At 40.3% G+C, this 16,941-nt stretch overlaps 1 protein-coding gene across 1 annotated transcript in view; it reads right to left on the bottom strand.

Moving 5' to 3' along the window:
* The window catches only part of FREM1 (FRAS1 related extracellular matrix 1), a 75,074-nt gene that overhangs the window by 4,442 nt on the left and 53,691 nt on the right, over window positions 1–16,941 (bottom strand). Inside the window, exons 28-36 of the mRNA XM_040580617.1 lie at window positions 15,681–15,810; window positions 14,896–14,968; window positions 11,753–11,902; window positions 10,315–10,553; window positions 9,573–9,620; window positions 9,123–9,305; window positions 8,729–8,854; window positions 7,897–8,012; window positions 1,238–1,323 (exon numbers count right to left, since the gene is read on the bottom strand). Coding sequence (XP_040436551.1) covers window positions 1,238–1,323; window positions 7,897–8,012; window positions 8,729–8,854; window positions 9,123–9,305; window positions 9,573–9,620; window positions 10,315–10,553; window positions 11,753–11,902; window positions 14,896–14,968; window positions 15,681–15,810 — 1,151 coding nt within the window. The remainder of the gene's footprint in view (window positions 1–1,237; window positions 1,324–7,896; window positions 8,013–8,728; window positions 8,855–9,122; window positions 9,306–9,572; window positions 9,621–10,314; window positions 10,554–11,752; window positions 11,903–14,895; window positions 14,969–15,680; window positions 15,811–16,941) is intronic.

Below are 16,941 nucleotides of genomic sequence, written 5' to 3'. Positions count from 1 at the left end.
AACATCTGGAAGAATACAAGTAAATGTAATTTAATATTTCATAAGGCCATCTGAATCACAAGTAGTACCATCTGAATTAGGGAAAATACACTTTTCTGCATTATTGCCTATCTAAAATGTTTTCTCTCTTTCCATCTGTTGCATGTCTATCATCTCCCAGGTTTCTCTTTTGATGCTTAAGATGCCAAGCAGAATGTCGTATTCAAGTCTGGGCAGCCTTAGATGCCTTCAGATTCCTTCTGAAAATAAAATCCTGAGATCTTTGTAGACCTTGTTTACACTGTTGAAATTAGCAGTTGTAAAATTAGATTATGTTCATTAATACAACCTAAAACACATCTTTTCACTTAGCCTCTGAATTACTAAGCCCAGCGTGGGTGGCATATTTTCAGACATGACCTGTCTTCTTAGCTAGAAGAGACCAAGATCAGAAAATTGACACAATGGTCTTGTAGTCTTTATTCTTATCACAGGAGTTTCCCTCAGGTTTACAGAATCATTATACCATTAAACATGATCCCAAACTAACTGTAATTTTTAAAGTTAATTTAGTATAACTAATAAATCCATCTCAAAATATTACTAAGAGCTGAAAATTGCAGTTCACAATTGGAAAAACCTAAAACATGGACAATGTCGCAGAAAAAAGAAGGGTTAGAAGAAAGCAATAACACTAGTCCATGAGCTAAGGCCATCATTCACAGAAAGGGATCAGGAGCTTCAGAGAAGGTCCATCTGAGTTCTTTCCATTTCTCATTTAATGTAAGGTGCATAATAAGAAATAGCTAAATCTGAAATAATGTTATGAACCCTTCTTTAGCTGATCATCTAATTAATTCACAAGATTTCTGATACAAGAAGACATCATTAAATTAGCAGTAATATAAATATTTGTTTAATGTAAAGTTGAAAAAAGATAAATCAGAGATAAATAAAGTCACAGTAAAAAGAACGATGAGGGAGCTCCACCAGGACTTATTTTACCAGCTAGTGTTAAAATAAGAAACAATCCAGCAATAGGCAACACGATGAACTCCTCTTTTTAATAAAGACTTATAAAATTAGCCAGGTAAATTACAGCGTTCAGTTTATGCCTTGCTCTGGAGTAATAAAAGCAGCAGAAAGTTGAGGCCAATGCAATGTTTGGAAACTGTGCTGAGCTGCTGCGGCAGTCTCTGCTTTCCAAGGTGTGCAGGAACTGTAATACGCAGAGAGGACAGGCAGCTGAGATACTTGCCTATCCAAAAGGGCTTCCTCCCACTGAAGTCCCATAGCCACTGCATGTGTTGTTCATTAGCCACGCTTGCTAGACTCCCCAGGTATCTAGGCTCAAGGAGAGAGGACAGAGTAATTAGCATTCCACAGAGTGACAGACAGCTCCCATCGACTTATCAACAAGGGGCACAGATCCTAGTATGAAGCATATAAATAACATTTCACAGGAAGACCACTACTTACTGGCATGAAAGAATAATTACATGAAGATAAACTCTTAAAATTCTGGATTACTTGGACAGGAACCTAGTCTGATTTTTTAACCAAAAAATTAAATCAGCTGGGCAACTGAAAGAACTGTGTACAGGAAATGCGTACTTAATACTCACAAACTGTGTTTTAAACTGTTGACACAATCATGGATAAGTTCTTTTCTTTAAAATAGTAATCTGCCCACAATAGAATCTGAGCCACTGAAAGATACAGCTTCACCCATTTGGTAGTAGAGCTGGCTATGTATTTTTAAAATTGTTTTCTGACAAAACTAAAACTTTGAATAACACAGTTAAGACCTGGGCCATGTTTCAAAACAGAACCAAGTGCATGTAATTTAGAGGTCTGGCTTAGAGTGGTAGCGTGGTTCTAAGAGGTGGTGTTGGGTTGTCTGCAATGACTGTGCATTTAGTTCAGATGGAGAGCAGTTGCAGTGTGTATTAACCAACTATTTCAGACTGAAGCCAGTGCATAAGCTCTGCTCTGTGTTTGTATTTAAAGTATGCCATCCCCAGAGGAGGACATTCGAACCCTAGCCACTGAGCAGCCTTGACACTGTGAAGTCTTCCAACTAGTACTAAGCATGCAAGCATGAGCAGGCTGCTCTTAAGCCATTTAGAGATCAGATGAGGCTAAATCTTGAAGTCTTAAGATACAAATGACGTCCTTCACATTCACCAGGAGCTGCCAGCCATCAGTGGTTCCACTTCCTTTTTTATCCGTCTTTTTGCCTGCCTTGGTATCACATCTCCTTTTTACATGCCACGTCTGCTGTTGTCTTCCATTCAATACTGAGCCTCTGTTATTTCTGTTGTCCCATGTTTCTGACTGCCAGTCAGTCTAACAATGATGCCAACTCCTTCAGCCTCCCAGAATATCCTGGGTGATGCTTGATAGGGCCCAGGCAAACAACACTGCTCATCAAGATGTTTTAAGTGAGTTTAAAACTTTTCTGGCAGCAGAATAAGTCAGTGGCATTGTTTTGCAAATTTTATGATTGTTGCCAGATAACAGAGGCAGAAGGTCAGTATTTCTCCAAAGGAGGTACAGACTGTCTTCTTTAAGAGCTGGGACCACAACCAGACCCCAAGAGTGGTATGCCAGACTTGAGTCCACTATGGAGACCATGAACAGATCTTGAAGTGCAAGTCCACCACCAAGCCTGCTGCCCAGTTAGAAACCCATGCCTGGAGCTCTGTAACTGCCTTGTATCTCTTTTAACACTGACCCCGTGGATGTCATAAACCACCACACAGAACAGGGAAGCAGTCAACTTTTACATCAGGAGGAATTCAAAGTAGTCCCTACTGGAGAAAATCTGGACTGTTCCTTAATCTGGGCACGCCGGGGTATGATATGGAGCGAATTCATTGTAATGCTGATGTGATTGCTCCTGCTGCAAAGACCTCACCCATTATCCCTGCAGTCAAGCAAAGCAGCAGGGGATTTGCCCTCTGCTCTTCTTTGCATGGTGGGTCTGCCAAGGCCTGCAGGACAGCTGAGTATTAGCTCACACAGTCTGTGTAATCGTGGCTGCCCTAGACCAAGCACCGCAAAGCAACACGGGTCCCATCAAGGGCCCCCTAAGTTCAGGGGCTGCCAGAGAACAAAATGTAAGGGATCTTGCTGACATCTGTGCTCAGTTAGTTGTGCAGCAGGATGGCCTCAGAAACATTGATCATGACTTCACAAACGGCAGACCATCCCAGCACAAAGTAGTTAGCAACTGTCTGGTAACGGTCAGGATTGTGCACCTCCGTATGGTACAGGCTCCTAAAACTTCACCCCGAGAAGCTCCCAGCAAAGGCTTTGACTTGTGCTTCTCACCGTGGCAAAGTTTTGTGGACAATTTCACCTGCATGTCCCAAGGGTGACATGCTTCCGCACTTCTGGGCCCGTCTACCAGGCACCAAATCTGCAGTGAACCAAGAACTGTTAGACTGACAGAAGCTCTTGGGAAGTTTTGTACTCCATCTTCTTCCTCAGACAAAAAGGTCCAGGAAAGCAGGCTCAGTTAATTCAGGGTGACTTCCCAGAGTGACTTCACAGTGGCTGTGGCTGGCCACTGCCCAAACTTGGGGGCTAAGGAGAGGTTTGGCCAGAAGTCTCTGTGGTATCACTACTACCTGAGCCAGAACTGAAATAGGGCAGTTTATCTGGCTTCTGCTTAAGGAAAAACAAAGCCATGGAGCTAAGTCACTTAAGTAAGCATAGCTTACTTCTGATGTTTCAATTGTTTTAAAAAATGTGAAAACAAAAAGCATCAGTGTGTATCAGTAATGGCTGTATCGCTTATGACATACAGGGGTGGTCTGAGAAGTAACAGTTTCAGACTTCCACCTCAATCCAAGTACCAGGGAGAGACTTCAGCAGTGTTAGAGGAAAGCACTGCAATAATTATAACATTATCTAATCTTTTCTCCATAGGAGTGCTTTCTAAATACAGCCTGAGAAACACACATGACTGAAGAGAGAACGACTATTCTGTTATACCTAGCCAGGGGTTTTGATGTAATGTAGGGAAATAAGAACAGTCCTGAAGGAACATACCACTTAGGATAATATTACTAACTGTACCTCTAGGCAGAGTGCCAGACACAGGAAATAACAAGATAATGTTATGGAGTTATGTAAATCTAACACTTCCTAACTTAAATGACTCTAAAGGAGGGGTCATAAGGTCAAGAGCATCCGTCATCTTAGACCAGTTGCCCAAATTAAGGAAAGGTTTAAGTAGACATTGATCTTGAAGTATTATATGCAAAACACTTATCACAAAGACTGTTGATTTTACATTTAATTATTAAATACATTTAAAGGAGGTTTGCACCATTCTGATAAATTTCACTTCAGCAAAAGCACATTTGACTAACTAGGAAAGTTTCTGTAGCACAGGAAGACATTTAATTTGAACTGCTGTAGTAAATCCACATACTATATTGATGATGAAGTGGGCAAGAGTGACTGAGAGGCTCTGCTTATCCCAGGCTTTTGTTTGACCGCCTAGGGAGTAATCCTGTGCCTTGAAATAGGTGTCTAGTGTTGTTTACAACACCTTGTGGTATTCAAAACATTCAGATGAGGCTGACAGACATGATGCAGAGCTTACAGGAGCCCTGTGCCTCCAGAATGGCAGTTGCAAATCAGACGAGAGGCACTGGGCCTTTAAAATGTCTCTAGGTACCAGAATCCCTGTGCTGGAGTCACTAGCAATAATGTAAGTTAAACCAGTCACTTACAGAACTAGCACAGCATTAGGAGAGGAGGGCAGCAAGGTCCAGCCTGCTTTGCACTAGGCAACAATGGGCCATCGTGAAGGATCTAACCTGTAATTTTAGAGGGGGTTCTGCCCATGATTCCCAGGGACTGAGATCACATGTACGAACACTAAACAAAATAATAGACCCTGCCTCACAAAGCTGGAAGTGAAGAATCTGAAATCTGACCATATTTAAGCTCTAACTAAATGCTGATGAAAGTATAATCTGACTGACAAAGCAAAAGAGGCAACTGTGGGTTCTGTCTATCCAGTGGAGTCCCTTCGGTGGCAGCAGTGAAACCATCTCACATGTGAGTGAGCCCTGCTGCACTGACCCTTGGGGAGGACATTTTCCTATGGGATAAACAAGAACTGGAACATAAATCACCAAAATTGCTGCTAAATCAGGCTGCTGTGGGGTCACTCAGCCGTAATATCCCCCAGATGCTTCTCTTCATGTTGCCAAGGGCCTCTTCATGCATACTAAACAAAGCTAGAGAAATGAGTTCTTAAACCACCTTTCTTTCAATGTTTTGGAGAAGGGTTAGAAATGGTGCAAGACTTTCACAGCAATTAGCTGAGATTTTTTCCACCCGTACTATCACCATGGCATACAGCAACTTCTCTCAAGATGAGCATGTTTTTGTGTCTGTTTCTATTGCTACACATGGAAATTGAAGAAAAGGTTGATATGCCACCTGTGACAAATAGATGCAATGTATGTCAAAGCTCATTAGCAGCCCAAACAGGTTTGCATAAGCCCATGTACATACAGTAACGTCCAGACAACAGTTGCTTCCACAATAAGTTGATAGCATTGCTTTGATGGAATAGAACCATATAGTCATAGAATACCAGGTTGGAAGGTACCTCAAGGATCATCTGGTCCAACCTTTCCTGCAAAAGCAGAGTCTAAACAAGATGGCCTGGCACCCTGTCCAGCCAAATCTTAAAAGTGTCCAGTGTTGGGGAATCCACCACTTCCCTGGGGAGATCATTTCAACGGCTGATTGTTTTCACTGTGAAAAATTTTCCTCTTGTGTCCAATTGGAATCTCCACAGGAGTAATTGCTGCCCGTTACCCCTCATCTTTTCCATGTGACTCCTTGTAAAAAGGGAGTTGCCGTCTTCTTTGTGGCCACCCTTTAAATACTGGAACATGGTGATAAGGGCTCCCCTAAGCCTTCTTTTCTCAAGGCTGGACAAACCCAGTTCTCTCGGTCTTTCCTCGTATGCCAGGGTTCCTAGTCCTTTGATCATGTTTTTGGCCCTTCTCTGGACCCTCACCAGCCTGTCCACATCTTTTTTTGTATAGCTTGGTCTCAAGTCCATCATCTTAGGATAACTGTTTTCTCTACAAGGTTAGGAGGTTGGTTAGTTGGAGATTGTTACTGAAACAACTTCAACAATGCTTGTGCTTTTTTTCCTGTTCTTTATAATAGAAAAGGTCTAGAAAGAAAATTATTTAAGATAATGCCATTTTTGTAATAATAAAAATCATTCTTATTTCTCAGTGAAATTGCCTGATTTACTGCAAGTCAATTCTAATCTTTTCATTTAATGTCTAATGTTTGTTTGATATATTTAAAAACTGCAGATTGACATCCATGCTGATTTTATTTCCTTGTTGAAAATACCAGCTATTTAAATGCCAACTTGGGATTAATAGAATGATTAATAACTTGCCAGGGATGAGCTGGGCAAAAGCACAAAATAAAACTCATTGTTATCTTCTTGTACCAGGTCTAAGTGTGTGCCTGTGGTTGTACTTCTGTAATCAGTTCCAGATGGAGGTCAGCAGAACTCCATTTACCAGGATACAGCTTCTTCAGTCTGTGGCAGTCTGACATTAATTGAATCATCACTGCCCTAGGATTCATTTGGTTTTGGATTCAGTGACATACCTTGTTTTTTGTGTAGGTCTTTAACACTGTCATTAATTTACTGTTACACAGTTTACAGTTATTCAATTTAACATCTATATTGCACTTTACAGCTTTGGCAAGAAGTTACCGCCTACAAATAATACAGGTCAGCAGGGGCACACTTCTAGGAAATTGAGAACACCTCCCAGCAGAGTGATATGTGCTCCCAAGGGATCAACTGAATGTTGAAGCCTTCAGAAAGAAAATATTAGAATATTCAGAACTTAGAGCTTTGTTTGGATAAGTAACAAAATAAAAACAGGTGATAGAAAACCATTTCAGGACCTGAAATTCTGAATAAACAAATTAACAATGTGAAATTTGTAGTGATCTCACAAAAGAAGGTAGCATCTACATTTTAATGAATAACTTCCATCAGCAGGGAGGTATTAGAATGAAGACTTTCCTTTTGTGTGTTACCAAGACAACATAATCTGGCATAACTGAGTGGAAGAAATCAAGGTTTGTTATGCCCGCTTGTCCATGTTTCCTGCATGTCCTTCAACCACTAAGCATGGTTGTATTAATGTAATGGAGTGTATTCTGTTTCGTTCATCTCCAGTTCTTCCCTGTTTCAAATTTAATTTCATGGAGTAATGGAAAGGCCTGTTAAAGCCCCTCCTATTGTTCAGCTTGGTCTTCAACCCAGTGCTCACAGCTCAACACAAGGTACAGAATATGCGTGCTCCCAGGGCAAACTCCATGTTACCATGGCCTGCATTTCTTCCAGTCCTAGGCTACCACTCCTAAGACCAAAACCACAAAGCAGGCCTCCAAAGAGCAAGACTGGCAGATTTTCGATTTTTCTCCTACTTTGATACAACTGTTATTATGGTGAGGCATGCAGGAGCTGGCAACATTTTGCTGTTGCTATATCAAGTGAAGGTAGAGCAAAGGAAGTGGTGGGTCAGAGAGGATGAAATACTGAGTCTTTGCTCTCTATTTCCTTTCTCCCAAACTATTCTCCCATTAGAAAAGCATCCTCACTGCACGTGGACAGCTTTGGGAATTCGTGTTGTGAACAGGGTAGCATCGCTACCGTTACGACACTAATAATACCTATCTGCCACTGGGTCTGAATCCCAGGTCTTGTTCTGTTTTTTTGGGGAGGTGTGCATCACAACCAAAATGGAGCTTATGTGCATAAACTCTGCCTTGACAGCAGCATTCAGCTGAGGGCAACAGCAGTCATAGCAAACACATTGGGTCTGAGAAGTCTCTTACTGTTCTCTGCAAGCACGAGCAGCAGTGTTCCAGGTGACCTTGTGATTCACCACCAGGAAGTAGCAGCTGCCCTCATGATGACTCCATCCAGAGGGACATTTCTTCAGGCTTACCTCCTAAAATAAAAGACAAAACAGACTCCTGCCCACAGTGAACTATGTCAGTGTGTTAATAATCAGGCTGAAGGCTGGAGGTGCTGCTTATGGCTTATGACCTCGCCAGAATTAAATTGAACATGAATTTTGGTGTGTAACAATAAAGTTATAGCATTGCTTAAAAAATATAAAGAAATAAATGCCTCCTAGAGGAGCCCACATGAGCAGGCTTTAAATGTGACACATATGAGTAGCTTTAAAGGTGGCACCAGGTTTCAGTTCCAAAAATCCTCTTACAAGATCACATTACTTTGGACACCGTTTTCTGTCTCCTGTGGTCTGTGTAGGGAATGCAGTGCAACAAAATCCAGCACAACATCTATGTGGTGGAGGGGATGTATGTTTACAGAATACCTAAGTGAGCTAATGTTACTGATTCCCACTCATTCTCACAGACTCCATTCACTGACTGTCTTATGCCCACACCCCCACAGGTACCAAGACATCAGTGCTCATGTGGTTTGTCCAGGAGTGCCTGTGGGTGGCAGAGAGGAAAGGCAGCCCCAGCAATCAAGCCTTCATCGTGTTCCTAGGAATCTTTTTTTCTGGTGACAGCAAACCTGCCTCTGGAAAATTCTTTTGTTCCCTGGACAAGTCAGTAGTTGTGACAGGAAGGTCCTTTGCTTGAGATTCTTGCTCATTCTAGACCTCATGCATACTTATGGTGACATTTTTACCTTGCCTTGGGAATTCCAGAATTTCCATATTATCCCATCACACTGAAATAACTTTTGAGTGCTTTCTTCATAATGCAAGAGCCCCTTTAAATCTGGTGTACAGGCCTTTGGAAAAACATAAAAGTCCTGGAAAGTGAAATGTCATTTAAACATTTGAAGGAAAATAATTACACAAAACAAAGCAGCTACATGAAACTTTAAATAGGTCTTATATTAAAACTTTATGCCATGAAAACTCTTCAAGGGCTGTTGTTAATTTATCTGTGTATTGGTTACACTCAGCTTTGGAGTAGGAAGGGTTTGGCTTTAGATCTCAGAGGTGTTAAATCATTTTGGAAAACAGCATGACTGAAAACAGATGGTGAAAACGCCTATGAGACAAAAGGTTTCATACCTGATGTCCTGAGTTTGGTTCAGATGCCGGTTCTACCTTATCAGCTTGTGGGACTTCCGTCTTCCTAGAGGAGACGACATTTATCTGTGGCTGTGCTTGGTTAATTACTGACACTTGAGCTTTCTTGTTTGCTTTAGCTGATGAGGTGTCATCCTCTATTTTGAGTGATATCATGCTGTGATACTTTGTTTTATAGCGTTAGACACACAAGGACAACAGGAGAGGGAAAAGAGAGGGTTAGCACATACAAGCAACTCTTAAATAAACTCAAGAAAATAAAAAAAATACAAATTGTTGCAAATCAAGGGAAAGTGACACCAAAGAAAAAGAAAGATACTTAGAAAAATGAAATATTGATCATAATGAATTATTAAGAGTGATAAAGCCTGGAAAGAACAGAATCAGAAAGAAATCATAGAAATGTCTGAGCATTACTCATAATACTCTTACTTGGAAAACCACATCAGTTCCATTTCTGAATACAGATGAAGGATGAACCTGAAAAAGGTAGAATAGCAGAATAAGGTAGGCATATTCATGAATTATAGAAACAAAAACACTTTATGCAAGATTTACTACGAGATCTAGATTACAAAACTTGTAGAACATATCTTGGGTTTAGTTCTTTCAGAATGGAAAATGATCACGTCTGAAAACAACCATTAAAATTCACACATTACAAGTGTGTTTATAAACAGATTCCATTAATTTTTAAGATCACAGTAGCAGACTGTTACTAAACCACCTAGCTAAACCAGTATAGCTTAAGCAGGAAAATCAAAGGGCAAATTTTAAGTAACTGTTCCATGTTTAAGCTAATGGTATTTTCAGCTTTAAAACTTCGGCACCAGATGCACAGATTGTATATATTTGCCTGGCTCCAGTGGCTTCTTTCTTCCAGCTGACCCATAATTTAGACAAGATTAGAAGCTGCATAATTGCTGAAGTTGCTTGATGCATGTTTCCTCCCCCAGCTCTACTTTTCTTCCTCTCCTGCACATATGGATCTTCAGAATCTGGACTTTATTTTTTTTTTCCTTGCAATATTTTTAAATAGTTCTCAAACCTGACTCAAAGCAAACTCAGGTAATTTATGGTTATTGCATGATCAAGTAGAATCACTACAGAAATATGATAACTAAATAAAGATATCACATCCCAATAAATTCACTGCACCACAGAAGCGTCTTACTATTCTGCCATTTCCAGTAACTCTCAGCCTGGTCCTTGACCAATTCGCCAAGCTGTGTCCCTGCCACAGGTCCCCTCCATGCTCTTTCATCCCTTTGGAGGGAGACGGTGGGATCCCTTCCAAGGGAGCATTGCCAGGCCTGGAAGGTGATGAGGAGCCTGAGGAAAGTGGAAACAGCATGCCTCTCCTCCAGAAGTCGTGCTTGCTTTGGCCAGAAGAATGGGAATAGCTGCACTGACCTGAAAGCATAAAAAATGGCAGATGGTCAGTTCTAACTGCATGAGCAGAAAACTGGTCACGCTGACATGGGCATATAAACAGCTTGTCATTAAGCTGGATGATTCTTTCACTTGATGTGGTTGATTTGCTGTTCGTTCAGTCATTCTCATTTGTGGGGTTTGCTGTGACTATGACTGCAGCTACTACCTGTACATCTTATGTTTTTATACATATGTTTTTCATATGCACCTGTCTACCCACAGATCAGAATTTCAGCAAAAATGTCTGCCAAAAATACCTGTTTTCATGTATAGATTGGGGTTTGCTGTTTTTGGTCATGGATAGACAGGTATCTTTAACTAACATTGGCAATACTTCCATCACGCCCAGACAATTTTCTCTTCAGAAATCCAGGACACTATTGTTTCTACAAACACTTTATGTCAGTTTACTGCTGATTTACATATTGAATGTTAAAGGGAAAACAGATGTGCAATTTTAAAAGGATTTTTTGTAAAATGAAGCCTAATTCATATAATTTAAATACAAGTATTTAAAATATTGTTTCATTAAGCACCAGAAGTAAAAAAACCCCACTCTTCTGCTTTCAGAAGACACAGCTGGTTTGCTAGTTATTTCTGTTTTTCTACAGTTGCTTCTTTTTTGGTGTGATTTTAGGCACACCACATCTGATCACTGAAAAACACAATAATAATGCAGACGTAAAAGCCTCAACACTGTAATGATCACTGCTGCCTGCTGTAATGCTGTGGACTCTGTAAAGCATTAGAAGATGTATTGCTAAGAGCTGGATTTAGTTGTTAGGTTTCTATCTTGAGCAGAAAATAAATCTTTTTCAGTGATGTATAACAACTGTTAAACAATAACTGGGGAAAAAATGCTAATGGACCTAAACCCATTTTTTTTCCTACTTTAATAAACAAGAACTGAACTAGTGCTGTTATGAAAAGTGGTTTATTTCCTTGAAACCTTCTTATTTTTTACTTGTTGCTTTCTCCATGCTGTGTTTCCTAAGAGGATGCATATGGTTGTGTGAGAGAATATAGGGTCTGCGACAGACAAGCCCGTTTTCTCTGAAGAGAAATTAAGCATTTTGATCTGAATATGAGTGTTAGGAACAACTTGTGGTTGAAAATAAGTAGCTACTCAGCCAAGATTGTCCCACCTTCTTAATGATGCAGATCAAAAGAGAAAATACCTCCTTTTGAGTCCAAAATTTTCACTACAGTTTTTGTCCGGGTGCCAAGAATAGCATTCACAGGGGAGTTCAGAATTACTTCAAAGACTTCATCATCTTCCTCTAATCCGTCATAGGTAATTGCTATATTCCATGTCTTGGTTGACATTCCTAACAGAAATAAACATTTTAATTACTCTTTAAGTGCTATTTCAATCAATCAGGGTGTCAAAGAAATATATTAATTAACATGTCTGCCACTAGAATGGAGTAGCTGGTGTATGCTATTGTACTCCTACCAACTGACTAGACTCCTGCTGTTCTCCCAAATAACATCATGTTTGAATCTGTTCCTAGGCAGTGATTCAGTTCAAGTGCACACACTGTAACAAAAAGCTGCTGTAGATGTGCAAGATGACACTACAAAATACATGGATTTAGGACTTTCATTGCAATTTTCAAGAGAAAATGTATCATACGCTTTTTATCTTGAAAACTTAATTTTAGAGATGGACCAGTTACTTAAAATACCTGCAAATGGATCAAAGACTATGTTAGATTGAAGTACAATCTTTTAGGCAAATTTTATACTTGATTACAAATTTTTTTACTTGGTTGCTTGTCTTTACTGGCTAAGTTCAGGCTTGCATTATGGGAATGAGAAACGATCATTCCAGGATAAAGGACTGGGCTCATTATTGCCTGAAAGACTATAAAATTTGTTCAGGAAAAGTCAGAGGCAGCAGGGCAGAAGCAGATCTCAACATACACATTGCTGTCAACAAAACGTCTTGGGAGCTGTTTCTGCATCATGAAGTCGGTGTAAATATCCAAAATAAGTATTAAAGGGACATGTGCAACAACGTCAGAAAAAATCTCTACATCCTTATGACACTGCATTTTCTCCATTTTCTTTGCTCTATTTTCTATTTTCTTGCTCCTTTCCAGTATGAATCCTCTAGCTAAGAGAAGCTGTCAGTACAAACAGACCCAAAACTTGAATAGGGTCATCTTCTGCTCCTTTCCATTATAATTTTTGGATTGCAGCCTAAGGTACTAATCAGTCCAGTCAATTAGCGTAGCTGAGGTTTGTTTTTAAAACAGACCTATCAGCCTTACTAAATAATTAATAAATACTTCTAATTAATAAATACCAAATGTCTTGAATTTAAAACTAAGAAGCTGGTGCCCTGAATGTAATAGTTCAGGGGGTCCTTCTCTAAGACTAAGCCTAACCAAAGGACTTTTGAAGAGAGCCACCCAAAAAAGACTGTGTGAAGGAGCTCAGCTGGCTTAACTGAGAAGCTGCCCAGAAAAGGGGAACAGTGTGCATGTCTCCTATCTATGTTCACAGTTAATTTGCCTGTGACTTTACACCACATTCAGAAAGACAACAACAGCAACTCCAAACTGTCCCATGCTTGAAAAATCTCCATGGACCAGCAGAAAAGGAAAATTATATCAAAGGTCCTTGCACTAAAAAGTCTTTACAGTGATCTTCAGCTATTTCACTCCAGAGGCTGATAAGCTTGACTGTATGGTACATTAGAGGAAAGAGAGCTGGAATCCTGGGTCAGCACAGTATGAAGGGCTTTTTACACTGATCCCTCAGATCTTCCATCTTCTAATTTCAAACTAAAAACCCCACCTCTATTGCTAGTTAAAGGGTCTCAGAGAGTGGATCATTGGCTTCAGATGTTTCATAAACATGTGTTCTGAAATGTATGTTCCAGAAACACTGGAAATTAAGGTGAATTTCCACCTTTCTGCCCAGTTGGGTTTTTTTACTGCTGTCTGCTGGATGTCCTCCTTTACCCACCTCTGAAAATTAACCAGCAGTTGCTGATTCCACACCTTCACACAAAATTTGCCTTTCTCAAGGTGGACTGTAGTGGCAAATTTCCCAAATAATCAGATTTGTGACTCTGAACTTAAAGCTACAATTTTTCCTATGGGATAGCCAAGCAAAGCTGATGTATATATGAATCCATCCATAGGATGCAATGTTACAAAATCTCTGTGGCATACAATGCCTTTTTTTCCAAATAAAAAGCTTAAGTCCTAAAGTAAAAATCTCCAGGCTTTAGCTGGAACTGACATTGTATTCCCCATATCTGTTTTTCAAACACATTTTTACCATCAAATACATACTATTTATTTCAGCCACTCACAGATGATGTATTTTGTCTCCTCTGTAGTCACCATGACTTTCTGCCGTTGAAACCTTACTGGTGATAGTCTTGGGATAACCTCTGCCAGTGTTGCAGGTGACATCCTGGGAGGCCTGTGTGGACCTCCATTTTCTAAACTCAAATATGTTCTGGCCTATGCCAACAGGATGTGTTCCAAAAAAACTTGGTCTTGCATATTCAAAGGAAGTGATTATGATAGCAAATGGGTTTTCATTCCCAGATGAAATTCCCCTTTTATCTGAGTAAAAGCAAGTTTTTCAGGTGAAGCTGAATTTCTGAATGGTAAATTGTGAAACTCTGACCTGGACTGAAACTCTCTAAACCCAGGTAGAAAACCAAAGCATAACAATAATAAATTGTGCGGAACAGAGGAAGCTTACTTTCAGCATCTTCACATTTGTATTCATTTTTACTATTGATTCTCCTCCAGCAAAAAAAAGTCAAGCTACTTTTGATAATACAGTTACCATTTCTTGCTATTTACAGCCTCAGCCAAGGTCAGGCTGCTGTTATGGTTACAGTGCAAACGGAGATAAGGTTTGACAATTTTCAGGTTCTTTTGCACCCTTCTTGTCTCAGATATCTTGCATAACTTAAGTTGTACTCAGTTATGCCTAAATTTGACCACCATCCTGGGCTTTAAATATTATGCCTGAGATCTTTAAAGCATCTCACAGCTCGGGATGAGTCCTCCTCAGCCTAGCTGCAGGGAGATTAGGAGACATCATTTCAGCACCTCTGATATTTTAACTGATGTAAAGGGACCGTATTCCATCTCATCCATTAGTATCTCAAGGATATTAATTCACAAAGGAAGTCCACTGTGCTTCTAGAAAATAAGCCCAAATGTCTTTAATCCTATTCAGCTCCTATAGCTACAGATACGTAATAGGTTTCACTCTCCAAAATGAAAGTTTAAACTTTCAAAATCGGTGAGTTAATTTTAAAATTATTCAGTGCGCTGGTTCATACCTGGATCAAACTGAACAAGCTTGGAGGGATTCACTGTAAAGTCTTTTCCCACCACAGCAGATACTCCATTGACCTGAGAAGAAATCAAACAGTAAATGCCAAGCTGTGACCTGTTTCATCAAACCACTGCATTCTGCTGTGTGCTAAAGCTACTGTGCGCCTCTCCATGGAGCTTCAAAAAAGACGTGCCAACCCTTACAAGGAAGGCTAAAATTTGTGAAGGCAAATTGTACAAAACCTGTTTTAAAAAATTAGAACTATACATTTTTATGTAAGACAGAGGCCATTACTGAAGATATAGAGGGTTCCTTTTGGCTTTTTTCTGGGTTGATGGCAGTGCAGAGAGAAATGAGGGAAGCTGCCATGACTGTGGAGTTGAAGCTTCCATAGCTCCTGGGCTTTTCCAGCCTGAGTAGGGAGAGAAGTCTCAAGGCCCCAGGTTGCCAAAAGCCTGGATTTCAAAGGGGCAAATTCCGGAAACTCACTTCTGAGCATAGCACCAGAGGAAACTGCCTGCTCTGTCACAGAAGGTCATCAAAACTGAAATACTACTCCAAAATATTCCAGGTTTGGTTCATCAGCATTTCTACTTAAAACTCTGAAAGTCTTGCCAGAAATTTTTCAACCATCTGTACTAGCAAGGACAGTGTCCTGGCGAGTCTGGTTTGAATTGTATGGCCTTTTTGCTGATTACTGAAATGCCTCTAAAGTCTGAGGCAGAAATTAATGGGCTCCAATACTTATTATTATAAGTTTCCAGTTAGGAGCTTGGCTTTTAGCTTTACCTCCACAGCTATAAAGGCAGACTCTGCAGAATGTCCCGCTCTGGTGATTTTCAGAGACACCACTCCCACACTCTCACACACTTCATATTCAGTCTGTTGCATTTCAATCCGAGACCATCGCAGCTCCAGCCTGTGTGGGGGAGAGAAAGGAAAGCCCGTGTGAAGCAAAGCCACTTCCCCTGCTACCCCCAGCCCATGCTGTTCCGAGGTTCAGTGAGGAGCTATCTTTCTCCTGCCTGCTGATTTAGCCAATACACATACTAAGTCTGTGTTTCCAGATCAACACTTTGGTGTGATTTGGCTGATTAGGAAGAGGGAGAGGTGGTTAATAAATCTTCCAGTCAAGCCCTGGTCTAACCCAAACCAAGCCTGAACCTTGTTGCAGAACCAGAGGGGGTCTGCAGCAACTTTGAGATTTGAGATGAGCAGGATTTGTCCATAACACCAAACAGGCCGAGACAAGCTATCACTGTTTCTTCCTTGTTCTCTTTAATGCTACAGTTTTATTTTACTTTCACTCCCCAGTATTTTTCTGCAATATCCTCCTTTTCTCCCACCTTCTTTCATCTGCCCTCTAACCCTCCTCCTACAGTGCGTAGGACACACTCAGGACTTCTCCGCCTCTGTGCGAGTGCCCTCCCCATTCCCCTTACTTTAATACTCTGTATTTCACTCTTCAGCCATAGAAGTGGCTGAGTCTGGGTGTCTCGTACACTGGATTTTAGAATCGTTTATAAGGGGTGTGAATGAAACCTGGAGGACTGCACAGAGTAGCCAATAAAGATCTCACCCTTTTAAAAGTTGTGATAAAAATTAGTGAAAGTCAGAGAGGAATGAAAGAGAGCAGAAAGAAGGAAAATGAGCTGTGCTGCCTACAAAACATTGTGAATGTTTCTAAAACAAACTTGTAAACCTATCAGGACTGACTAGCTCTAACACCAGTGGAAGTTTCTTCCTGTCCTCCTATATCATGTAACAATGACTTTGTGGGCAACCCATTTAGATTTGCTTTATTTTTGCTTAAGAGGATGCATGTGCCAGATGTAGTCCAGCAGCATTCAGGTAAAAGCTGGGATTCAATTTTAATAATATCAACATGCAAATCAGACTCGTACTTTGAACCAGTGACCATTAGGTGATACACTGTTTTTTAAAAAAATAATGTCTCACAGGCTTTTAAATGCAATATTAAAAGAATTATTTTTTCCTTAAAAGCCAAGTCCCACTTCATTCTCAGGTTCAGTGCAAGTAACAGACAATT

Source organism: Falco naumanni, chromosome Z (genome assembly GCF_017639655.2).
Source record: "Falco naumanni isolate bFalNau1 chromosome Z, bFalNau1.pat, whole genome shotgun sequence".
Lineage (NCBI taxonomy): Eukaryota > Metazoa > Chordata > Aves > Falconiformes > Falconidae > Falco > Falco naumanni.
This window is presented reverse-complemented; position numbering and strand designations above follow the sequence as displayed.